This window comes from Tachyglossus aculeatus, chromosome 1, assembly GCF_015852505.1.
Source record: "Tachyglossus aculeatus isolate mTacAcu1 chromosome 1, mTacAcu1.pri, whole genome shotgun sequence".
Taxonomy (NCBI): Eukaryota; Metazoa; Chordata; class Mammalia; order Monotremata; family Tachyglossidae; genus Tachyglossus; species Tachyglossus aculeatus.
This window is the reverse complement of record NC_052066.1, coordinates 165,631,971-165,658,365: the sequence shown is the minus strand read 5'-3', so window position 1 is coordinate 165,658,365 and position 26,395 is coordinate 165,631,971. Positions and strand designations below refer to the sequence as shown.

Here is a 26,395-nt window from a genome sequence, read left to right as displayed (position 1 = left end):
CTGCCCCTACCCTGGGCCTCTTCTACCTACCAAAAGTGAACCTCCTGCCCTGGATTTCCCCAGCACTAGCTCCGACACGCATGTCCCAAGGCTATTTGCAGAATGGATTGTCTTTTGATTTTGCTCTTGTTTAGAGATTCTCCAGAACTGACATAATTCATGAGATGTCATGGCCGGAAACTCATGCAACTGCAAGATCAGTGAGAGCTAGAGAAGAACCAGCTGCCTCTCTACCCAGAGGCATGGCTTATTTACACAGGAAAGCCCCATCGAGAACCAGCCTTTCTCTGTCCAGATCTCTCATTCCGCTCTCCCCTTCCTCCCCAAACCTCAAAATGATGACCTCCTCCCATCCTCAGCCCCCTAAAAAATTCCTCATCTCCCAGGCCCAGCCACCCTCAAATACCTGTTTGAAGCTCTAGGGCTCTATTACCCCAAGACATTACAGCTGGTTAAGGCTGGGGGAGTCAAGATGGATGACAGCCTGGTCTTTAATAATAATAATAATAACGATGGCATTTGTTAAGGGCTTACTATGTGCAAAGCACTGTTCTAAGTGCTGGGGGGGATACAAGGTGGTCAGGTTGTCCCACGTGGCACTCACAGTCTTAATCCCCATTTTACACATGTGGTAACTGAAGCTCAGAGAAGTTAAGTGACTTGCCCAAGGTCACACAGTTGACATGTGGTGGAGTCGGGATTAGAGCACATGACCTCTGACTTCCAAGCCTGGGCTCTTTCCACTGAGCAACACTGCTTCTCTAAAATGCCATCCTAAAAAGCAATAATGGTATTTATGGAACACCTACTGGGTGCATCACACTCAATATATTATAGAACTAAAGACAAGGTCTGTGGCCACAAGAAGCTTACAATCATCTCCAAGGGGCATTCCCTGACTAATCTGAATGGAGCATGGGCCTGGGAGTCCGAAGGTTACAGGTTTTAATCCCAGCTCTGCCATTTGTCTGCTGTGTGACCTTGAGCAAATCACTTCACTATTCTGTGCCTCAGTTACCTCATCTGTAAAATGAGGATAGAGACTGTGAGCCCCACAGGGGACAGGGACTCTGTCCAACTCAATTTGCTTGTATCCACCCGGATGCTTAGTACAGTGCCCGGCACATAGTAAGCATTTAACAAATACCATAAGTAATCTCCTACTTTCCCTATCATATCACCCCAATCAGCCCCATTATGCTTGTGTATCTATTTGTGGTTTTTATTATTACTGTATTTGTTAAATGCTTGCTATGAGCTAGTTGCTGAGGTATACACAATACAATCAGATCAGATATAGTCCCTGTCCCACACTGGACTCGAAGTCTAAGGGGGAGGGAAAACAGGCAACAAATTCCTATTTTACAGATTAGGAAATTGAGAAACAAAGAAGTTAAGTGACTTGCCCAAGGTCACATAGAAGACAAGTGGCAGAGCTGGGATTAGAACCCAGGTCCTCTGACTCCCAGGCATGTGTCCTTTCCACTAGGCTACGCTGTACTGTTATTTGTATCTACATCCTTATTCTTTTACCTTTTGCACAACTGTCTATTTGTCTCCCCCAGTGGATTATAAACTCCTTGAGAGCTTTTATTTTTAAGTTATTTGTACTCAGTTCTGAAATAGATACGAGCTAGTCAGACACAGTCCATGTCCTACAAGGGGTTTACAGTCTTAATCTCCATTTTGCAGATTAGGTAAGTGAGGTGTTGAGAATTAAGTGACTTCCCCATGGTCACACAGCAGACAAATGATGGAGCCAGAATTAGAACTCAGGTCCTTCTGACTCCCCAGTGACCATGTCTTACATCTGATATCTATTCCCAAGGACCTTAATCATATCTCTTTACACTCAGAAGGCTCAATAAATGCTGTGAATCAATCGGTGGTATTTACTGCATGCTTGCTATGGAAGCTGGCTCACCCTAGCCCTAACCTTACATCAACTGATGATTCAGAGCACTCCAGCTCTGCTCTCCTCAGTTTCCCTGTAGGTCTCTCCTCCCTGTTTACAAACAGTGCTCAGAAGAGGTTGTAGTGTGCAATAAAAGCACTCTGGGTCACATGGCGAGTCTAGTCATACTATCTATCTGTCTCACCAAGAATCCAAAAGGTGCAGTTTTCCCGACTTGAAGTGCCTGCAAAAGTGCCTTTTTAATTTACATTTTTTTGAGAGTAAGAGAAAAGGAAAACTCTGACAAGTGGAAATAACATGGGTCTGGGAGTCAGAAGGACCTGGGTTCTATTCTGACTCTGCCACTTTTTTAATGATATTTGTTATGTGCTTACTATTTGTCAAACACTAGTGCTGAGGTAGATACAAGCTAATTAGGTTGGACACAGTACCTGTCCAGCCCGGAGCTCAAAGTCTAAGTAAGTATGATCTTGGGCAAGTCACTTATCTTCTCTGGACCACAGTTTCCTCATCTGTAAAATGGTGATCCAATACCTTCTTCCTACTTAGACTGTGAGCCCCTATAGGACAGGGGCTGTGACCAAGCTGTTAACGTGAATCTACCCCAGTGCTTAAAACAGTACTTGAAACACAATAAGAACATAACGTGTAACATAATGACAATATTAATTACTTTTTATTATTATTACTGATAATAATAATAATATTCTCTTGCATTCTCCAAAATTTTATGCAACCTTTTAGATCTATTTTTCCAACTCCATCATTCAGGGTAGAAGATTGAAGAAAAACCAGAGCTCCTCAGCACTCTTTCTGCCACTAACCCATATATTAAAATGATATCATTTCCTCCAAATATGCTTCAGGATATTTCGGGCAAATTACAGTGTGGTGCTTAGTAATTTCCATTCCATTACTGAGCCTGAGAGCGAGAGGATCATCGGCAGATTATAGTGTGGGGTGTTCATACACGTTCCAACTCCGCCAATATTACCCAAAGCTCAAATTTCAAGCTGCATTGAGATTTCGATGAGAGGAGAAAGCTTCATTTGGGGTGGTTGGAGTAGCTCTGAGCCGTCAGGAAGAGGGAAAAGGCCCAAAGGAAAAGATGAAATGTCCTAATTCCAGCAACCCTCCTGCCAAAACCCCACTGGGACGTAAGTCCATGGTAGTTGCTGTGGCAACCGCGTTTTCTGCATTCTCTGGCCAGGACCCCTCCTCTTCTCAAGCTGACCAATTACAAATTGATTTTGTTGAGACTTTTCCTACACTTCCCTAGAAGTGGAAGTTATGCTTACAGTGTTCTAACATTCAAGGAGAAATTTCCAGAGAGCTAAGGAATGAATGGCACAACTTAAAGGAGCATTTGCTTTCCCCATTTCACAAAAAATGGTAAGCCTTTGCAAATGATCTCAGCTGAAATCATCCAATTGTATTTCACTCAATCGTATTAATTGAGCTCTTATTGTGTGTAAATCACTGTACTAAGTGCTTGGAAGAGTACATATACACTCTGAGAATGTCACTCCCTTCCTCAAAAATCTCCAGTGGTTGCCTGTCAACCTTCAAATCAAGCAAAAACTCCTCACTCTTGTCTTCAAGGCTCTCCATCACCTCGCCCCCTCCTACCTCACCTCCCCTTCTCTCCTTCTACAGCCCACCCTGCACACTCGCTCCTCTGCCACTAACCTCCTCACTGTGCCTCGTTCTCGCCTGCCCCATTGTTGACCCCGGCCCATGTCCTCCCTCTGGCCTGGAATGCCCTCCCTGCACACATCCACCAAGCTAGCTCTGTTCCTCCCTTTAAAGCTCTACTGAGAGCTCACCTCCTCCGGGAGGCCTTCCCAGACTGAGCACCCCCCTTTCCCCTCCTCCTCCTCTCCCCATTGTTCCCCCCCGCCCTACCCTCTTCCCCTCCCCACAGCGCTTGTGCATATTTGTACATATTACTCTTATTTGTACATACTTACTATATTTTATTAATGATGTGTATATAGCTATAATTCTATTTATTCTGATGGTATTGACACCTATTTACTTGTTTTGTTTTGTTGTCTATCTCCCCCTTCTAGACTGTGAGCCTGTTGTTGGGTAGGGACCGTCTCTATATGTTGCCGATTTGTACTTCCCAAGCACTTGGTACAGTGCTCTGCACACAGTAAGTGCTCGATAAATACGACTGAATGAATGAATGAATATTAAAAAGATAATAATGGTATTTTTTAAAGCTTACTATGTCTCAAGTAATGTACTAAGTGCTATGGTGGCTCATTCAATCAATGGTATTTATTGAACATTTTATGTGTGCAGAGCACAGTAGTACAAGATAATCAGGTTGGACACAGTCCCTGTCCCACATGGGCTCACAATCTAAATAGGGTATTGAATCCCCACTTTCCGGATGAGAAAACCGAGGCACAGAGAAGTGAAGATCACATAATAGGCAAGTGGCAGAACCAAGATTCTAGAGTTAAAGAAGCAGAGTGGCGTAGTCAATAGAGCACAGGCCTGGGAGTCAGGACCTGGGTTCTAGTCCCAGCTCCACCATTTGCTGTGTGACTTTGAGCAAGTCACTTCACTTCTCTGGGTCTTAATTACCTCATCTGTAAAATGGTGATTAAGAGTATGAGCCTTGTATGGGAAATGGACTGTGCCCAACCTGATTAGATTGTATCTACCCCAATGGTTAGTTCAATGCTGGCTTACAGTAAGTGCTTAATAAAAACCGCAAAAAGGGAAAAAAAGGTCATCTGACTCCCAGACCCACGTTCTCCCCACTAGGCCATAATTTTAGTATAATGGAATGCAAGCTCTCTACCTTTTTTTGACACTCTCTGCTTTTTGGATATTATGACATGCAACCTCACCACACCAGCTGAAGGTGAGAAATTTCACAACCACAGTTAGGAAGCAGTTGATGACCATGCCATTTCAGCAGCCACTTCTGCAATGATGCATTTATCCACTTATATGTGTTCTTTATTTATTCACTAATGTCTTTGATTTATAGCCACTTCTTATTCTTCATGATGGTACACTTGTCAAATGTCTTCCATCTCCCATATTGGTTACAAACTCCACAAGGGAAAGCATCGGCTCTTTGGCTTTTTTTGGCCATGCCCCAAGTGCTTACACCTTTATTCTGCATGCAGTAGCTGATCCATAAATACTGCTGACAAGGGCACCAATGTTTCATCTTGAGCTTGGGGGATGAGCTTTTTAAGGGAGAGAGGGAAGGAGAGGAAGGAGAGGAAGAAGTGGAGGGAAAAGGAGAGGGAAAGGAATAAAAGGGGAAAAGAACAGAAGCAATAGGAAGAGAAAGGAAGGAGAGAGAGAGAGGAAAAGAAGAAAAAAATCAAAGGAACATATACCTCCTTCTCCATCACCTCCCATCTGGTTCTCACTGAGCAATGGGCCCAGATGAGAGAAACAGCATGGCTTAGTGGCAAGAGCATGGGCTTGGGAGTCAGAGGATGTGAGTTCTAATCCCAGCTCCACCACTTGTCAGCTGTGTGATCTTGGGCAAGCCATTTCACTACTCTGTGCCTCAGTGACCTCATCTGTAAATGGGAATTAAGACTGTGAGCCCCACAGGGGACAACCTGATTACCTTGTATGTATCCCAGTGCTTAGCACCTAGTAAACACTTAAATACCATAATAATAATTATAATAATAAGATGCTAACGGCTTCCTTGAACCCTTTCCAAGAGACTGTCTTTCTCACTTCCAGTGAGACCCCCCAAACTGTGAAATCCCCCTGTCCTGCCAAACCCCAACTTTGGCCCAGCTCCCACTGGAGTTGCAGAGAGCCCCTTCCAAGCTGCACCACAATGCCACTGCCCATACCCTGCACCACAATCACCCCCAAGGAGCTCATATCCAGTCTCTACAGCATCATGAGGTCTCCAGCCTCAGCCAGCTGGGAGCCAGAGGTGACACAGTGGGCTAGGTATGCCAGCCCTTCCTGCCTGCCCTCTAGACCATAAGCTCCTTCTGGGTGGAGAACATAGCTTCTAACTCTGCTGTACTGTACTCTCCCAAGAGCTTAGTACAGTGCTCTGCACATAGTAAGCATTCAATAAATGTCAGTGATTGATTGAAAAACCATGGGGGTGAAGTTAATGGAGTCACTCTCATCGGGATAAGTCCATGAGGGCCAGGGTGGGTGTCTATGGCAGTGTATACTGATACTCTTAGCAACACTAGACTTCAGAAAACAGTGGCTCTTGGGGAATATTGTGGCAATTCTGGAGGCCACTTTAGAATTATCTGTTTCCAGAAAAGAAACTCTGGTCCGTAAATTCAGTTAAATGATTTGGTCAGTGTAAATTCCTAGTTCACATGCAGAGCTGGAATTAGATTTGATGCCGAAACATAGAGAACAAAGGGAACCATCTTCCCTCTCCATTTGAAATCACGAGAACAGATACTCCCACCCACATTCAGGACAATCTGTAAATGAAGGAAATGAGGTCCCTTGTTGGGCAGGAAAAATTTAGGGATGGAAGGAAAAAGGAAATTCAAGGAAGTGTTTTTAAGAGAGACAAAAGTCTGAGTAGCTAATTGGTCCAGTTAGGAGATAATGATGCCAACAGGAATATTATGTGTGTGCGTTTATCTGAGAGAACATCTCTTGCATATTTGCACACTTTGTCCATGAAAACACAAGACAGCATCTTTTCTGGGCCCTCACCTCTTGGGTAAATGTTGCTCAGACACTAGTAACCACTGGTGGGAAAGTCATGTCTTACTCTCAGCAACCTACTCACCTGACCTATTTTTGCTTTAGTAGTAATGGTTTGCATAAAAAGTCAGAGAAGCAGTGTAGCCTAATGGATAGAGCATGGGCCTGGCAGACAGAAGGACCTGGGGTCTAATCCCAACTCTACCACTTATTTGCTGTGTGAGCTTGGTCAAGGCATTTCACTTCTCTGGACTCCAGTTACCTCACTATAAAAAAGGGATGAAGGCTGTGTGTCCCATGTGGAACATGATTAGCTTGTACCTACCCCAGCGCTTAGTACAGTGCCTGGCACATAATAAGCACTTAACAAATACCATAAAAAAAGTCAGCTGCCCACTAACACCCAACATTGTGCATTTTAAGATGGTTGGGGCAGAAAATGGATGTAGTCTGCAGTCACATAGAATAAAATGGCTCTGAGATCTCAAGAGCAGCAGATTCTCCTGGGCTCTCACCCACTGCCAAGCTATCCTTGAGGATGAGTGGCTTGATCAGGGTTGGGGGTGAGTGTGGGGGGGCCCTCACCACGAGCCTGAGAGTCAGAAGGACCTGGGTTCTAATTCCAGCTCCACCATTTGTCTGCTGTGTGACCTTAGGCAAGTCACTTCACTTCTCTGGGCCTCAGTTACCTCAGCTGTAAAATGGAGATAAGAGTGTGAGCCCCATGTGGGACAGGGACTGTGTCCAACGTGATTAACTTGTATTACCCCAGAACTTAGAACAGTGCTTGGCACATAATAGGCACTTAACAAGTACCACAATAATAATTATTATTATTCGTTCAGAAAACCCACACAAAGAGTAAGCAAGGGGAGCAGTCAAATTGACAGGCCAAATGTTGACAAATCTAATTCTATGTGATTTTGGAGATTGGGTACTTGTACAATTTGGAGCAACTGATCAGTCCAGGTGGGCCAGAAAAACAGTGGTTTGGGCTTGTGCAGACTGGCTAGGATTTGGTAGAAGTAACAACCACATGAAGGCACCCTAATTGACTTGAGAGTTACTTAACAGACAACTGCAATTCAATAGTGCTAGCTCTCTGTTCCTGCTGCCTTGGACCCACTGCCAGCTTTCTTGGACTTCGTGACTGCTCTGAGATTCTAGTCTTTCATTTATAATAATAATAATAATAATTGGGTATTTGTTAAGTACTTACTATGTGCCACGCACTGTACTAAGTGCTGGGGTAGATACAAGGTAATTGGGTTGGACACAACCCCTGTCTCACATGGGGTTCACAGTCTTAACCTGTATTTTACAGATGAGGACACTGAGACACAGAGAAGTGAAGTGACTTGCCCAAAGTCACAGAGCAGACACGTGGTGAAGCCGGGACTGAAATACTGCTCCTCTGACTCCCAAGCCCAGGCTCTTTCCATATGGGTGCCTAAACTTAGGACCATAACATTCATTCAGTCATATTTATTGAGCACTTACTGTGTGCACAGCACTGTACTAAGCATTTGGAAAGTACAATTTGGCAACAGATAGAGACAATCCCTACCCAACAATGGGATTTCCAGGGGCCAGCACGGCCTAGTAGAAAGAAAATGGGCCTGGGAGCCAGAGAACCTGGGCTCTAATCTCAGCTCCACCACCTACCCGCTGTGTGACCCTGGGCAAGTCCCCTACCTTCTGGGTGCCTCAGTCCCTCCTACTTAGACTGTGAGCCCCATGTGGGACCTGATAATCTGATATCTACCTCAGCGGTTGCTACAGTGCTTGACACATAGTTAAGTGCTTAAGAAAAAACACTATTATTATTATTATTATTAATATCAGTCAATCAATCAATGATATTTATTGAGTGCTTAATGTGTACAGGGCACTATGCTAATGCTTGGGAGAGTACAATTCAGCAGAGTTGTAGTCACGTTTTCTGCCCAAAATGGGCCTACAGTTTAGAAGGGGAATAAGATATTAATTTTTATAAATAAATGTACACATGTGCCACGAAGATGAGGGCATGGAGAGTATCAAGCATTCAGCATGTATGCTCTTTTGTGGTGAGAGAATGTGTCTTGGGCTTCTGCTGTAATTACCAAGCTTTTAGAATAGTGTGTGGAATTCAGTTTATGAGAAATAAATCCCATCACTACTACTGGTACTACTACAGTAAGACAGACCCTGCTCTCAAGGAATTTATTGACTAATGAGGGAGAACAGGGTAGCAGTGGGGCTGGGGATTGGGATAAGGGGTACAAAAATCTGAAATCTGTCAATCAGATCTGCCAATCAAGTGACAAGCTTAAGTTAAGTTGTTTGGTGGGATCAGAAATAGTAGAGGCAGAATCTGATCTCAAAAATGCCAACCCTGGCAATTCCGGGTAACATTATATCTGCATTTAGGACTGGACTGCTCTAGGCAGAAGATGTTCTAGAAATGAATTTTTCTCATCAAGAATCTCTCCAAAATCCACACTTCCTCAATGCAGTCACAATCTGAATCTTTCCTAGGAATAAGCGATGAGTGTGGTGAAGGCTAAATAAATAAAAATAACAGAAATAACTACTAAAGGAGTACATATGAGAAGCTCCCATACCAGGCTTGTTAATCCAGTTGGGTTTTTTTTGTTTGGATACAAGGGCTAGGGAGTCAGATATTTTAAAGTTGAAGCAAGGGTTCTTTGCCTCTATTGCCTGAGTGATCTACATACTACTACTACTACTACTACTACTACTACTACTACTACTACTACTACTAATAATAATAATAATAATGGGATTTGTTAAGTGCTTACTATGTTCCAGGCACTGTACTAAGCACTGGGGTGGAGACAAACAAATCAGGTTGGACACAGTTACTGTCCCACGTGGGGCTCACAGTTTCAATCCCCACTTTATAGAGGAGGCAACTGAGGTGCAGAGAAGTAAAGTGACTTGTTCAAGGTCGCACAACAGCAAGTGACAGAGATGGGATTAGAACCCAAGAGCTTCTGACTCCCAGACCTGTGGTCTATCCACTATGCCATGCTGCTTTTCAAGAGAAAGAGCAGACTTCACCTTCTCTACAGGTCTGACCTCCCTTCGCAGGGTTGCACCTGAAGAGTTTCCAGTACTCTACCAGTCTCAACTATGGGAGGGAAAGTCAAGCAGAGGCATACGCATTCCATTCCTAGCTTGGGCCGTGGCTAGCGAGTGGAAGGCAATCTGCTACAGGTCAAAACTCACCTATGCTGGGCACCAGTGGCATGGGAGACAGTCGAGGGTGGAAACTCGACTTTACTGCGTGGAAGGAGGCAATGGTAAATTACTTTCGCATTTTTACCAAGAAAACTCTATGGATACACTACCAGAATGATTGCAGATGGAGGTGGGCCATTCTGCGAGAGATATGTCCATGACGCAGCTTTGGGTCAGAGATGACTCGACAGCATAAGACAAGATAGGTCTGACCCCTCCAAAGAATCTTCCTGAGTTGGGACCCATAGTTCACTCTGAATCCAATTACTGGCAACAGGGAAGCTAAGTCTGAATAGATGCTTAGAATGTGGTTGGTAGCTTCTCTTCCCATTTCAAGCTCTCATTTCAGAGTCACCTTGCAAAATCTCTGGGTGAATCCTAAAGGTTGCTTGCTAGGTAGTTGGAGAAAAAAATAAACAATAGGAAATGGAGCTTTGGACCACAAATAGCACTAGGTTTCAAAATCCATAATCCTCAACTCCACACCCTGGAAGGTTCAGATGCATAGGTGAAATCACAGGGAAAAAAAAATGGATGCTCCCCTTCCAACCCATCTCACTCTCTCCAATCCATGGCATTTATTATATACCCATCAAATTAAGATCACTAAACACTTGGAACCAATGAAGTAACAGTATTTATTGAGCACTTACTGAGTGCAGAGCACTGAACTAAGAACTTGGGGGAGTACAAGAAAACTGGTACATGATCCCTGACCTGGAGAAGCTAAGAACTTGGAAGAGTACATCAGAAGGAAGAAGTTCAATCCCATCCCTCATAAAACTTACAATGTAAATGGATGAATCGTGGGGAAAAGTGAAGGTTACGCAGTGACTGACAGAATGGAATTAATATTTTCCTACAGAAATAATTAGGGAAGAGTACAATGAGGTCATTTAAGCGAGGCACAAGGAAAGCATTTACAGTAGCAGCCAACGACATCGAACTGTGGCCATCCCAGAAGTTTAAGACGTAATCCCAGACCAATGAGAAAAGTCTTCCAGCACAGAAAGAGTAAACTCTAGTTTGACATGGGTCACCAATTTGCATGATCTTCTTAAACATCACCCCCTCCCTGAGCTGGTCTCATCCTAGGCCTCAAGAAGACTTAAATTCTGCAGTCTCCATGGCAACATTTGAGAGAACCCCATTCCTGACACAATTATGTGGCCTAATAACCATTTTAGGAGCAACTTTATTCAAACATGAAGCCAAGTCTTAGTTAACACACACATACGCATCAGACCAAATGGCGTTGAAGAGTTTGAAAATGACGGTAAGACAAGAGATTTATTTGAAGTGTCAGAACCACTGGTGGTAGAAAATGGCCTGGCTACCTATTCCATTCTGTGTTGCCCTTCATGCCCCCACTAGCCAGGATTGTGGTTAAGCTCTTACTAAGTGCTAAGCGTCGTACTAAGTACTGAGGTAGATACAAGATAATCAGGTCATGTCAGATACAGTCCCTGTGGGGCTCCCGATCTAGGTGGGAAGGAGAACAGGAATTGAATCCGTATTTCACAGATGAGTCAACGAAGGCCCAGAGAGGTTAAGTGACTTGCCCATGGTTGCACAGCAGGCAGGTGGCAGAGTGGGCATTAAACCTCAGTTTGTTGGGGAACATGTTTACCAACTCTGTTATATTGTACTTTTCAAAACACTTAGTACAGTGCTCCACATGCACTCAATAAATATAATCAATGATTTGGCTGATTGACACCCAGCCCCGTGCCCTTTCCACTAGGCCACGTTGCTTCTTGCCAGCCACTTAGGCTTGCTCTAGATCATTGCCAGCAACAGCTTTCAAACTCACCCAGACTGAGCCCCCTTTATCCTCTCCTCCTCCCCATCCCACCCACCCTACCTCCTTCCCCTCCCCTCAGCACCTGTATATATATTTGTACAGATTTATTACTCTATTTATTTTACTTGTACATATTTACTATTTATTTTGTTAATGATGTACATATAGCTTTAATTCTATTTGTTCTGATTATTTTGACACCTGTCTACATGTTTTGTTTTGTTGTCCGTCTCCCCCTTCTAGACCGTGAGCCCATTGTTGGGTAGGGACTGTCTCTATATGTTGCCAACTTGTACTTCCCAAGCGCTTAGTACAGTGCTCTGCACAGAGTAAGCGCTCAATAAATACGATTGAATGACTGAATTAATGACTTAGGTACATTACCTTATACTATATCCTATATCCTATTTATAATTCATTTTTGTATGGCTCCCCTCACCAGATTGCAAAATCCTTGACAGAGGGACTACTGTCTTCTAAGTGCGTAGTATAGTGCTCTGCAATAAATACTCCTAATTGATTGAGCTAACCTGAGACCTAATAATGAACTTCATTTATTTCAAGATCAAAAAGTTTGATTCTAACATCAGCCAATCAATCATTTATTGAGTGCTTACTAGGTGCAGGGTATTGTACTAAGTGCCTGGGAGAGTATAATAACAGAACTGCTAGGTATGCTGAAAAAATATTTCAAGATCCCTGAAAATAATTTCTGAAAACCACTTCTTCCACACTGGAAAACCTGTTCAAAGAATCTCTGCAAAGAGCTCATATTCTTGTTTGAGATACAAATCAGGATTTTTGTTTTCCACACCATGCAAAGATCGAAGAAATGAGACTAGTCATTGCCATGTAAGAGCTAGATGGTATCTACAATGAGAGCTCAGCCCAGTTCTCTTTCTCCTCAAAGCATCTTGAACTATTTTTTCAACATTCTGCATTCAGAAAAGACCACAACGAGATAGTGCCAAGCACTCTTTCCCTCTCCAAGCCCGCATTTGTTTCTCAGAAAAGTTAGACCATATGTTTCTGATTCATTTATGCTTTCTTCTTCCAAGTCATCTTCTGCCAGAGTGGTCTGATGTCCAAGTTACTTTCTGAGTCTCTCTTCCTCTACAGAAACAAGTGTTTGTGCTTACGAAGAAAAAACAAAATGTGAACAAAAGTTTCAGGCTCGATTAGGCTTCAGAAACCACAACATTCACATAGAATATACAACAGTTCAAAAATGCTCTCCTGCACATTGTCACCAGATAAGGGGATGGAGAAAATGGCTGAAAAGATCATTCTCCCAACAAATCCCAGGCAAGAAAGCCCTTGCCACTGGATTTCAGGTTAAAGTGTCAGAGGAAATGACTTGGGGAGTTAAGGAACATGGTTTTTACCTCTTTGTTTTCAAGAAATGAAGCATTCACATAACTCTCGGCACAACGAATATGTGTGTGTATGTGCATGTGTGCATGAATAGGAGGTCTGTGTAGTACTGTATATGGATTTGAGGGAGACTTCTACCCAAGAAGACTGTAAGGGCCTCCTCTAGACTGTAAGCTCCTTGTGGGCAGGAACCTGCCTACCAACTCTATTGCACTGCACTCTCCCACATGTTCAGTTAAGCGCTCTTCGCACAGTAAGCGCTCAGTGAACACCACTGTTGATTGATCTATGCTACTGTCCTCTCCCAAGCGCTCAATACAGTGTTCAATACAGTGCTCTGCACACAGCAAGAACTCAATGAATACAATTGATCAACTGATTGAACAGCAACCCTCCTGTTTCCTACAAAGCCTGGAAAAGGACTGAGGGGCTTTTATCTGTGAGGGCAACAGTGATGTTTCACAGAACTGTACGAGAGAGGTACATGACAAGTTTAGAGAACCACTAAAGGCCACTAAGTTGATATTTATTTAAAAGTGGTTGGTTTAGAAAGGTTGTGGGCACGGATTGTGTCTACCAACTCTATTACGGTGTAGTGGATAGAGCATGGGTCTAGGAGTCAGAAGGTCATGGGTTCTAATCCCAGCTCCATCACTTGTCTGCTGTGTGACCTTGGGCAAGTCACTTTACTTCTCTGTGTCTCAGTTACCTCAACTGTAAAATGGGGATTGAGACTGTAAGCCCCACATGGGACAGGAACTGCGCCCAATCCAATTTGCTTGTATCCACCCCAGAGCTTAGTACAGTGCCTGGCACATAGTAAGTGCTTAAACACCATTATCAGTATTATTATTATTAAGCACTTAATATAAGTGTCATGCATACATAAAGCACTCAATAAATGCAGTTGATTGGTTTATTGATTTGAAGTGGAAATCACTTTCGCTTGAAACCAAAGGTTTCTCTGAACTTCCTCAAACCACACACAACTCAGACAGTACTGACTCCCACCAAAACCTTCAGTTAAACAGATCATATTCGTATATTTCTAGGTGATGTCCTCAACGGGGGTGAATTCACTGCTTCCATCTCCCATTCCTATCTGATCTTTTCTACTAAATAGAGATAGAATGAGAAACCTAAGACTACCTGAGTGTGAAAAGCCCTAAATCAGACCTGGGAGACAAAACTTAAAACTAGGCTCTGCACTTTTGGTAAGTAAAAAATCTAGATAACACAATGTTGATTCAGGCCCAGAGAATATCCATTAGCACTTATTAAGGTGAAACAGGCTAGAGGGCCAGGAAACAAAATAATCTATGATTACTCCTAGTTAAGACACTTAGAAGCCAAAGAGAGAGAGCTAAAGATTGGAACAAGAGTATCAAAAGAAGAGAGGGAAGGAAATGAGAAATCACAACCACAATGTTTCAACATAAAGAAGTAAGCTAGAAATCTAGAGACAAGAAAGGAAAAACAAACTAGAAAAATCCGTAACAGTCCCACTAGCTTCTAAGCCATATCCTATTATTCTAAAGTAGGAGTCATCGAACCTGCTGAAGCCAAGCCCTACTTAGAATTTACCTCCCAATGTTTACTCTTAGATATAGTATTTTTGTCATTTCATCAGCCAAAAATTCTAAAACTCATTTCTTGACCTCTCCTCCTGCCTTTACTAACATTCTACCTCCCAGTGCCCCCCATGTAAATTTTCTGAACTCTGGAGGCTACTGCTCTAAAGTGAAACTTCCTGAACCCCTACCCAATCAGTCCATGACCAATCCCACGGAACTTGGTTGTGGTAGTCAGAAATCCTTCCCTCTTCCTCTTCCCAGCTTCCTCCTATTGGCTTCAGAGCCACTGAGGGTTGGAAGGAGAGATCAGCCCATTCTGGAGAAATGCTCCACCAGGGTAGATTTGGGCCAACTTCTGTAAAATCATCAAGCTACGTTGCAAGCTGCATGACTTGGTGCCATGTCACATCAATCAACTGTGTTTATTGAGTGCTTACTTTGTGTGCAGAGCACTGTACTAAATACTTGGGAGAGCACAATATAAAAATATAACAGAGTGGGTAGACAGGTTCTCTACCCACAATGAGCTTACAATATAGAATGTGTCTTGGGGTCTGATTTTTGAGGGGATGCCATAGCTGGCCATGTAACTCCACAATTATGCTCCAGGCACCTCCCATGCATGCATGCATGCAAATCTCAGTGCTCCATCACCTACGAAAGCACAACTTGCCTGGACATAAAAGACATATGGCTTGTAACAACTTGGGCCACTGAAGACACCTCCCTGCTTTTCTTTTTTTGTTCCTTTTCTTTTTTTTTTTTTAACAGTACTTGTTAAACACTTACTCTGTGCCAGGCACTGTACTAAGTGATGGGGTACATACAAGTTAATCAGGTTAGACCCAGTCCCTGTCCCACATGGGACTGTCAGTCTCAATCCCCATTTCACAAATGTGGTAACAGGCACAGAGATATTAGCTGACTTTCCCAAGATCACATAGCAGACAAGTGGTGGAGCTGGGATTAGAACCCAGGTCCCTTGACTCCCAGGCTCGTGCTTTATCTACTAGACTATGCTGCGTGGGAAGCGAAACTTCAAAGCCACTGAAAAATATGGCTGTGATCTCTTCCTCCCTTCCCCACACAGTTTAACTACTGATGTCAACTAACTTATTTTTATCAAAGTCCCTCTTCCCCTCTAGACTACAAGCTTGTGGTATTGTACAAGCTCTACTGTATTGCACATCCCCAAGCACTTAGTACAGTGCTCCGTATACAGAAAGCTCTCAATAAATACAATTGATTGATTTATTGGTTGATTAACTTTGCCACTTTAAAAGATCCAGTTCTTCCTGGGGAGGGTTGTTGGTGTCCCTCAGTCTGCTGAGGCCTAGAGATAAGGCGATGTCATGCCTGGGAGGCCTTGTCCCAGGACAGACCAGTTTGCACAAAAGGGAGTTTGTGCACACCACCATTCCTCTGCCTGTACTGTGCCCCCCTGTGATTTAACCAAGGTAGGGGGTGTCGTGCTTCTTCACTTCTTCCTTCTAATTACCTTTGTTGGGAAAAAGGTACTCCAGCCCAAATAGCACATTGAACATTTATATCCACATAAGCGAGCTTACTGCTTTATGCCACAGCCCTATGGTAAGAAGTGTGGCCTAGTGGAAAGAGCACAGGCTTGGGAAGTCAGAGGACCTGGGTTCTAATCTTGGCTCCACCACATGCCTTCTTGGTGACCTTGGACATGTTACCTAACTACTCTGTGTCTTGGTTTCCTCATCCTCCCTCCCACTTACACTGTGAGCAGCATGTCGGACAGGGAATGTATCCAACTTCTTTCATTTGTATCTACCCCACCAGCTTTGTACGGTGTTTGGCACATAATGCTTAAAAATATGACCTTTATTATTATTATTATTCAAAACCATAAATGAATCTTGTTATTGATCACAGAAGCCTGTGGCACTCCTACTGCATATCCTCCCCTCTGGTTTATAAGCTCAAAGTGAGCAGGGAATGTCCCTACCAACTCTGTTGTTTTATACTCTGCCAAGCATTTAGTATAGTGCTCTATCTGCTAAACAGTGCTTGGCACATAGTAAGCGTTTAACAAATACCATCATTATTAATAAATGCCATTGATTGGTTAGTTGATACAAAGAAATCAGAGCCAAGGTGACAGACTGGAGCTTAGGAGACACAACACTTTGACACACACAAGAGGATCCCTCCCAAAAACATCCACCCAGGGCCATTTGTCCAAGTTAAGGCACAAGGAAAGGGGCCATAGGCAGTTTGGTCTACTGGATAAGGCTGAACTTATGTATGCTCTTTCTCCTCCTTCCGCCAACCTTTTGTGTTTGGAAAGATTAAAGGAAAGAGAAAAGCAAAGAAACATTTTCTGCAGGCCCTTCCTCTACCATCACGAAGTAGTTTGCAGAATTCCCTAGTGCCTTCATTCAAGGTGTTCAAGGCACAGCCCAGTGCTGGTTTGTCACTTTACAATTTTCTGTGGTCTACGAAGGAAGCTACATTAGGATACCTGTTTTACAGATGGCAAACTACGGCACAAATAGGGGAAGAAATGTGCTCAGGTTCAGTGGTGGAATTAAAATAAAAAACTAAGTCTTCTACATCCCAGATATGACCCTCTCTTGGATGCCTTCAAAGCCAGGAATCTGCCTTGCTTTGCAGTTTAAGGAATCTTGGGGGATTCTGGGGACTTTCAGCACATCTCATCCAAGAGGCCTTCCCTGACTAAGCCCCCATATTTTCTGCTTGTTCACCTTTCCCTCAACTCCACAGCACTTATCTACAAATCTGTCATTTTTGTACTTATAGCAAATAGTAATGTCTGTGTTCCTTCCTACACTGCAAGCTTACTGTGGGCAAGGAATATGTCTACCAACAATGTTATACTGCACTCTCCCAAGCACTTAGTACAGTGTTCTGCCAACAGTAAGCACTCCATAAATATGTTTGATTGATTGATCAATACATTACTGCTCCTTCCCATAGTTTCCACTTGTCACCTTTCCTGCAGTATTCTGCACACAGTAGGCGCTCCATTAATGCAATCGAGAAGCAGCATGGCCTAGAGGAAAGAGCATGAGCCTGGGAGTCAGAGGACCTGGGTTCTACTCCTGGCTGTCCCACTTGGTGGGAGATATGGGGAGGATTTAAGGAGTGGTAATTCCTTTATACACCAATCAAAAATACTTACTGAGTGCACACTGGGTTCAGAGCATCCTACTAAGCATTTGGGAGAGAATGGCCAAGTTAATAAGACACAATCCCAGCTTTTATTAATAAAAATAATAATAGCAATAAATGTATTTGTTAAGTGCTACTTTATGCCAAGCACTGTTGTAAGCACTGGAGTAGATACAAGGTAATCAGGTTGTCCCATGTGGGGCTCACATTTTTCATCCCCATTTTACAGATGAAGGAACTGAGGCACAGAAAAGTTAAATGGCTTGCCCAAGGTCACACAGCAGACAAGTGGCAGAGCCAGGATTAGAACCCATGTCCTCTGACTTCCAAGCCCGTGCTATTTCCACTAAGCCACACTGCTTCAAGGGGCTTATCATCCAGCAGAGTCTCAACTGTTTCATTCATTCATTCAATCATATTTATTGAGCGCTTACTGTGTGCAGAGCACTGTACTAAGTACAAGTCGGCAACATATAGAGATGGTCCCTACCCAACAATGGGCTAACAGTCTAGAAAGGGGAGACAGATAACAAAACAAAACATGTAGACAGGTGTCAAAACTGTTAGAATAAATAGAATTATAGCTATATGCACATCATTAACAAAAATAAATATAGTAAATATGTACACGTGAAATAAATAGAGTAATAAATCTGTACAAATATATACAAGTTTCAGGTTCCGAGAGACTGAAAAGCTGCAAGAGTCAAGACCATCCCTGAGGTGCTTGGAATCAGAGTGGTCCTCACAGGCACCAGTCCACACCAGACTGTCCCACACAAGCAAGCAGGGTCAATCAACACATACGAGTTAAGTGGTGACAGTGGGCAGAACAGGAACCCGGGAATACCTGACACCTTAAATTGAGAAGCAGCATGGTCTAGTGGATAGAACACGGGACTGGGAGTCATAAGGACCTGGGTTCTAACCCTAGTTCTGCCACTTGTCTGCCCTGTAACCTTAGACAAGCCACTTCACTTCTCTGAGCCTCAGTTACCTCATCTGGAAAATGGAAATGAAGACTGTGAGCCCTACGTGGGTCATGGACTGTGTCCCACCTGATTAGCTTGTATCTACCCCAGCGCTTAGTACAGTGCCTGTCACATAGTAAGCACTTAATACATGCCATTAAAAGAAACAAACAAACAACAGTGTGCCCGAATGAGTAATGTGGCCAGCACTAGCTCGGGTGACTGAATTGGCCACCTCTCAGGCAGCCAGACAGCAGTGTTCCCATCAGAAACGGGCACAGAATTTCCTTCCCTGGAATTTCCAAGCCAGGGCCCAGGGTTCAGGTTCAAGGCTGCTCTGGCAGGGAGGGGTAGCAAGTGGGAAGGAATGATCCACTCACAAAGGCAGTCGTCCATTTTGTTTTGCCATCTATCTCCCCCTTCTAGACTGTGAGCCTATTGTTGGGTAGAGACCATCTCTATATCAATCAATCAATCATATTTATTGAGTGCTTACTGTGTGCAGAGCACTGTACTAAGCGCTTGGGAAGTACAAGTTGGCAACATATAGAGACAGTCCCTACCCAACAGTGGGCTCACAGTCTAAAAGGGGGAGACAGAGAACAAAACCAAACATACTAACAAAAAAAATAAATAGAATAGATATGTACAAATAAAATAAATAAATAGAGTAATAAATATGTACAAACATATATACAGGTATATACATATATACAGGTTTACAATAAAACAGAGTTGGTAGACATGTTCCCTACCCACAAGACCCTTGCAGTCTACAGGGGAACAGTCTACATATCCTTTACCCATCTTTCACATACAAGAAAGAAAATTTCTTTCTTTCACACAGCAAGCAACAGTTGGCAGAGCTGGGATTAGAGCCCAGATCTTCTATCTCCCAGGCCCATGCTCTCTCAACTAGGCCACACTGCTTCTAGCCTGGAACACTCTAGTTCTTCAAAGGGAGAGTCATCACCAGGGAACAGGAGGCCCCAGTTACAAAACCCAGTCATTATAAAAGTGCTGCAGATTGGTGTGGGATGCCCAGAACACATCTTTTCTCTGCCTCTTTCCTACTCTTCTTTGCAGTGTACAGAGCACCATTCTCCAGGGCAAAGCAAGCTGGAGCATAAAATCTACTTCTTTGGGTTATTTGCAATTTTCCAAATGTGACTTTTTAAAATCATCCTATCACAGTCTTGTGATTGACTTCCGTAAAGTTGATGCAAAGACTCATATCAACCTTGCCTCAGAGCAGAGTCCATCTGAATTCCTTTCTGTTGCTTACCACAGGCTGTTGTATGATTAGTAGAGTGGGCATACAATTGAATGAATGAATGATAGAAAACAACAAAGAGGTCCTAATTGAAAAGGGAAATAAGCAATTATCCTAAGAGTGCAATACACATCTACACATCCTACTATGGGAATAATTTGCCTGACATCTTGGTATATCTGAACAGTACCCAGGATTCTTAACAAACAGGCCTAATTCTCTTCTCCCTCTGCTTCCCTTACCCCCTCCCCCAACCCCCTTTTGCCCCAAGCAAGAAAAAGGCTTTTAAATTACATATAACACTGCTAAACTGTTGAACAGAGTACTGCAGAATGTAAAGTGGATGCTGGGAGGAAAATTGGATTGCTACAACCCAAGGAACAGAAACAGACTTTACCCATCGCATCAGAGGGTGCTAGTTAAATACAAATTCTTTTTTTTAATGGTATTTAAGCACTATGTGCCAGGCACTGTACATTAAGAGCTAGAGTAGATACAAATTGATCAGGTTGGACACAGTCCGTGTCCCACATGGTGCTCACAGTCTTAATCCCCACTTTACAGATGAGGTAACTGGCACAGAGAAGTTAAGTGACTTGCCCAAAGTCACACAGCAAATGGCAGAGGTGGGATTAGAATCCAGGTTCTTATTCCTAGGCCCATGCTCTATCCAAAAGGCCATGCTGATGCTGCTTTATGCCATCATTTTTTTTGTGATTCCTTGAAAATGTTTGGCTTTAAGTTATAATAAAGATACATCATTAACAGGAGAAGAACTGGAGAGTTTCAGCACCTCCAAGTCTATGGCACATATTTCAACCAACCATAAATCCTCTCCTAGAGTAATGGATTGTAGAGCAAATCCTTTAAAGTACTTTGTTTCACGATAATCACGACAGGATTCCAACTCCATTAACACAAAAAATAGATGCAACAGTCCAAATTAAAATCCAGCAGATAATTAATTGTTTAATAATACCCTTTGCTCAGATGTTTGGATGAATTAATTCAAGAGCCTGAGTAACCACGGTTTATCAATTTAATATTATTCATCTGAAGTTTCTGATATTTACCAAATGAATACTTTTGGAATTAGATAAATAGCCAGGTTTAAAATGAGTGATAATGAGCAGTGCTGGTGGTGGTGTAATCTGAAGGCTCCAGTACTAGGACATGCCGACTTGTACTCCTAAGTGCTTGGTACAGTGCTCTGCACACAGTAAGTGCTCAATAAATACGATTGAATGAATGAATGAATGAATGAATGAATGGTCCTAACGTGTTGAGAAATGAGCCATGCTGGTACACCCTCAGGCCTGAGGCTTCTGAAGGGACCAGTGTACTGGGAGTCTAAACAGCTGCTCCCAGATCTGAATCAGTCCAGGACATGCCCTGTACCCTTTAATCAAACAACTCAGAGATGTAGCATGGCCTAGTGAATAGAGCAGGGGCCTGGGAGTCAGAGGCCCTGGAGCTTAAACCCAGCCCCCCACTTGTCTGCTGGGTGTCCTTGGGCAAGTCACTTCACTTCTTTGTGCCTCAGTTACCTCATCTGTATAATGGGAATTATAAGACTGTGAGCTTCATGTGGGACAACTTGTGTTCAACTTGATTATCTTGCATCTGCCCCAGAGCTTAGTAGCAGGCATTGTAAGTGCATAGTAATAACAATTATTATTATTAATAATGATAACAAAGTGTAGTATTTGTTAAGCGCTTACCATGTGCCAGGCACTGTACTAAATGCTGGGGAAGAATACATGCAAATTGGGTTGGACACATTCCATGTTCCACATCAGGCCCCATTTTCCTGATGAGGTAACTGAGGCACAGAGAAGTGAAGTGACTTGCCCAAGGTCACACAGCAGAGAAAAAAAACAAGCACACAACTTGTCTGCTGTGTGACCTTGGGCAACTCACTTAACTTCTATGGGCCTCAGTTATGTCATCTGTAAAATGGGGATTAAGACTGAACTCTGACAGGGGCTGGGTTCACGGTTATCAGGGCTGCATCCCCTGGATGGTGGCTTGCACCTGACGAACATGAGGGGAAACATTCCTCTGCCAACCTCTTGAACATCTTGAGACAATCTCCAAATACTTTTGCATATTGAGCTGGCTAGTATGGGAGTTTGGCCATAGTTCTGATGTTCCTTGGGTGCAGAAACCACACTGACTGCTCAGAAACCACAGATATCTGCTGCCACACTTTACCGTGATGCTGGAAATTTTCTTTTTTAAATGGTTTTTGTTAAGCACTTACTATGTGCCAGGCACTGTACTAAGCACTCAGGTAGCTACAAGATAGTATGGGTGGACACAGCCCATGTCCCACACGGCGCTCATGACCTTAATCCCCATTTTATAGATGAGGGCACTGAGGCACAGAGCAGTGAAGTGGCTTGCCCACGGTCACACAGCAGACAAGTGGTGGAACCAGAATTAGAATCCAGGTCCTTCTGACTCCCAGATCCGTTTTCTTTCCCCTAGGCCTCACTACTTATCAAGTGCCCCACCTAGAGCCCTCAAGGCCACATTCAGTCTGATCCACAAGAGGCAGTTATGCAAGCACAATGCATGAGGAATGAGGTGTGGCATCTCCACCATTGAGCCTGGGCTCACGCCAGAGCTGGTTGCAGGCCAACAGCTTCAGTGCTGGAAGGCTGGTTTTCAAGAGACTCAATGCAAAATTGCATAGCATAATGACAGGTAAAACAGCAGTTTTAACAAACCATCATTCCAAGAGCAACAGCCTTCCGGCTCAAGCATGTCTTTTCTAAAGCCCAGTCCACTCAGCTGAAATAAAGTCTCATGGAATGGTCAAATTCCTAACAGACACATGCACTGCCATCACTACTCAGAGATTTTTGAATTCCTTCTCTCTAAAGCGTCAGTCATACCCATGAGGAAAAGTTTACCCCAAGTCAATTTAATTTATTTTTTAATGGTATTTGCTTTGCACACAGTAAGTGCTCAATAAATATGAGTGAATGAATGAATGAATAATAAACACTGCGGTAGATGCAAGATAATCAGGTTGCACCCAATCCAGGTCCCACATGGGGCTCACAACCTTATAATCCCCATTTTACAGATGAGGTAACTGGAGCACAGTAAAGTTAAGAGACTTGCCCAAGGTCACCCAGCAGACAAGTGGCAGAGCTGGGATTAGAACCCAGGTACTTCTGATATCTGGTCTGTGGCCTATCCACTTGGCAATGCTGCTTCTCACTGACCAAGATGATAATTTGCATATTTTAATTGAGAAAACTCCTTCTCTAGACTGCAAACTAATTGTGGGAAGAGAACATGTCTACCAACTGTGTTGTATTGTACTCTCCCAAGCGCACAGTAGAGTGCTTTGCACACAGTAAACTCTCAATAAATACCACTGACATTGATCACAGCACCTCACCATTTCCTATCCAGTTCACTTCAATTAATCAATCATATTTATTGAGTGCTTACTGTATGCAAAACACTGTACTAAGCATTTGGGAGAGTACAATCTAACAGAGTTGGTAGACACATTCCCTGACCACAGTGAGTTTACAGTCTAGAGGAGGAGACAGACAGTAATGTAAATAAATAATCTATAATATATAATTCATCAATATGTACATAAATGTTATGGGGTTCAGGATATGGCAAATATCAAATGCCTAAAGGACACAGATTCAAGTGCATAGATGATGCAGGAGAGAAGGAGCTGGGGAAAAGAGGACTTAATCAAGGTAGGACTCTTGGAAAAAATGTGACCTTAATAATCAATCAGTTGTATTTACTGAGCACTTACTGAGTGCATAGCACTGTACTACATGCTTGGAAGAGTATGATATAATGGAGTTGGTAGAGCTGTTCCTTGCTCACAAGGAGTTTACAGCCTAGAGGAGGAGTTTTCACTGTATGCACAGTGGAGTTAACTGCATATCTTCTGTAGTCTTCAGGCTACTGAGTTGACTACTTGCCTGAGAACTTTTGATTTTACCTATAGCTTTCCAGGTTTTGGGAGGAGGGTGGTGGGAGTGGTATGAGTACCCAAAAGCTCCCCCCCACGGGGGGTGTGGGGGAGGGAAGAATAGCTCTCCCTTCATTTACTTAAGTTCCAAATTGTCTGCAGCCATGGCTGCTTGTATTTGTTAAATAATACTTTGCCCTCAGAAAAGTCTGTTCTTTATCAACGGAATGGTAGGAGCCATGTAATCACCAAACTGGAGGATCAGACTGGGAGTCAGACGGCCTGGGTTCTAACCCCGGCTCTGCCATTTGTCTGCTGGGTGATACTGGGCAAATCACAACTAATATGGGCCTCAGTTCCTTCATCTGTAAAATGGGGATTAAGACTGTGAACACTGAGGGGGACAGGGACTGTGCCCCACCTGGTTATCTTCTATCTACTCTAGCATTTAGTACAGTGCCTGACACACAGAAAAAGCTTAATGAATGCCATTAAAAAAAAAAAAGACCAAAACTCATTTTCAGGTGGTGGTGAAGGTTTCTAGCCACTTCCTGTTTAGGGCCACATCTGCTAGATTGTACACTACTTGAGGGCAGAAATGGTGTCAATTTATGCTATTATACTCTCCCAAATGTGTAGTACAGTGGTCTGCACACAATCAGCACTGATTAAATACAACTGATTGACAGGTTACTTTCTGATTATGATGGATGTGCTACCAGATCAGAGGTGTTAATCAGGACCATGCCAGCAATGGTGGGGCCTAAGGATGGTTGGGCTGGACTGACACCACTTCCTCTCACAGATGCACCTTGGGATTTCACTCTACCTGGATCATTTTACTTCCTCCCCTCACTTCCATAGCCTCCCCCAAACTCACAGCCCCATTTCTTCTGGCAATTTGATGATGATGTCCTACAGCTAACAGATTATTCTCTCCCAAGTGCCTAGTACAGTGCTCGGTTCACAGTAAGCACTCAGTAAATACCACAGATTGATGAATGATACCGATAGCAGTAGTGATCCCCTGAGTGATCCTGGCCACAAAGGACTGGTCCTGGGAGGATGGGTTAACAGTGAGTATTAGCAGGCAAAATTGGAATCTCTGACAACTATGCAAACACTGAACATCCAACAGATCTCAACCCAGCCGAGAATCCCCCAAGGGCTGATCCCCAGACCTTTGCGACTTCACGGAGATTCCGTCTTTTCCAAAGAAAGCGGACATCAGGACATGTGGTCACTGAGAGCTCTAGGTGAGCTCCAGATCCTCCCTCTGTCTCAGCTTCACATTCTCAGGAGCACAGAAAAACAGCATCAGAACAAAATAGACCCTTAACTGAAACCCTGAAAAACCGTCTGGGAGAATGGCTTTGGAGGTGTTAAGTAATCCACTAAATGAAACAACTCTATTAATAAGAACATATTTACCCAAGGAAGAGTCACTCACAATTGGATCCAGAACTTCACTAACGAATGCCAAAGAGAAGCCCTAAACAATCATCTCAGAGCAAGTTATGGAAAGGTGGGCAGGGAAGAGATTTGGAGACATAAACCTAAACCCAGCTATTCCACTTATCTACTGACAAGTGACCTTGGGCAAGTTACTTCACTTCTCTGGGTCTCAGTTACCTCATCTGTAAAATGAGGATTGAGACTCTGAGCCCCTTGTGGGACAGGGACTATATCCAACTTGATTTGCTTGTAATTCACCCCAGCACTTAGTACAGTCCCTGGCATATAGTAAGTGCTTAACAAATATCACCATTGTTGCTACTAAAGTTGCTGATCCAGATTCTCATTCCCTTCCACATCCTGCTTACCTCTTCACTGCACTAAACTCCTCCCTGGGCCAACAGAGGCTTAGCATATAGAGGAGATGTGTGGGAGGTGGTGAGGTTGAGGGATGCAGCCCAGTATTGGCTGCGAACGGTTCAGTGATACAAGCAGAAAAAGCAAGAGCAGAATGGAATCTGTCACACAGCTACTGTTTTCCTCCAAATTATTCGCCAACCTACTCTCCTAGGCTAGTGGCTTTCATCTTATTCCCCCACTACGACCTCCCAAAGAAGCGGATTCTAGTCCTCTTCCCAGATGGCTCTGTCCCAGCAGAGTTCCCGGATTCCCCAAGTTGGCAAAGGGGATTTCTGCTGGAATGGATCTCGCATTCCCAGGCAGTCAAGGGCTGGAGTCTGGTCTTACCAGGAGTGTCGGTCCCCGAGGCCCCACCACTGGTGTGCTCCTCAGCGATGGTAGACCGCATATCTGTGGATGAAGGGCCGATGCTTGGGCTCCCGGTGTCTTCCGAGTGGGTGGTCCAGCTGCTTTCTGAGGCCTCGGGACATCGCCCTAAGGATTCAAAGGTGGGACAGGTCCAACAGGGCGTGGTCAGCAGGGGGGCTGGATCAAAAGGAAACAAAGAGGAGAACACTTCA

General features: G+C 43.6%; 1 protein-coding gene and 1 non-coding gene across 3 annotated transcripts in view; one reads left to right on the top strand and one right to left on the bottom strand.

Annotated features, from left to right (window-relative positions):
• STON2 (stonin 2) overlaps positions 1-26,395 on the bottom strand; it is a 166,183-nt gene that overhangs the window by 92,121 nt on the left and 47,667 nt on the right. For both annotated transcript variants that reach the window (XM_038751709.1, XM_038751718.1), the window contains one exon: positions 26,163-26,360. In XM_038751709.1, coding sequence (XP_038607637.1) covers positions 26,163-26,360 — 198 coding nt within the window. The remainder of the gene's footprint in view (positions 1-26,162; positions 26,361-26,395) is intronic.
• Positions 9,688-9,825, top strand: LOC119937944. Its single transcript, XR_005454294.1, has one exon. It is a non-coding gene; the product is annotated as a small nucleolar RNA SNORA7 (small nucleolar RNA).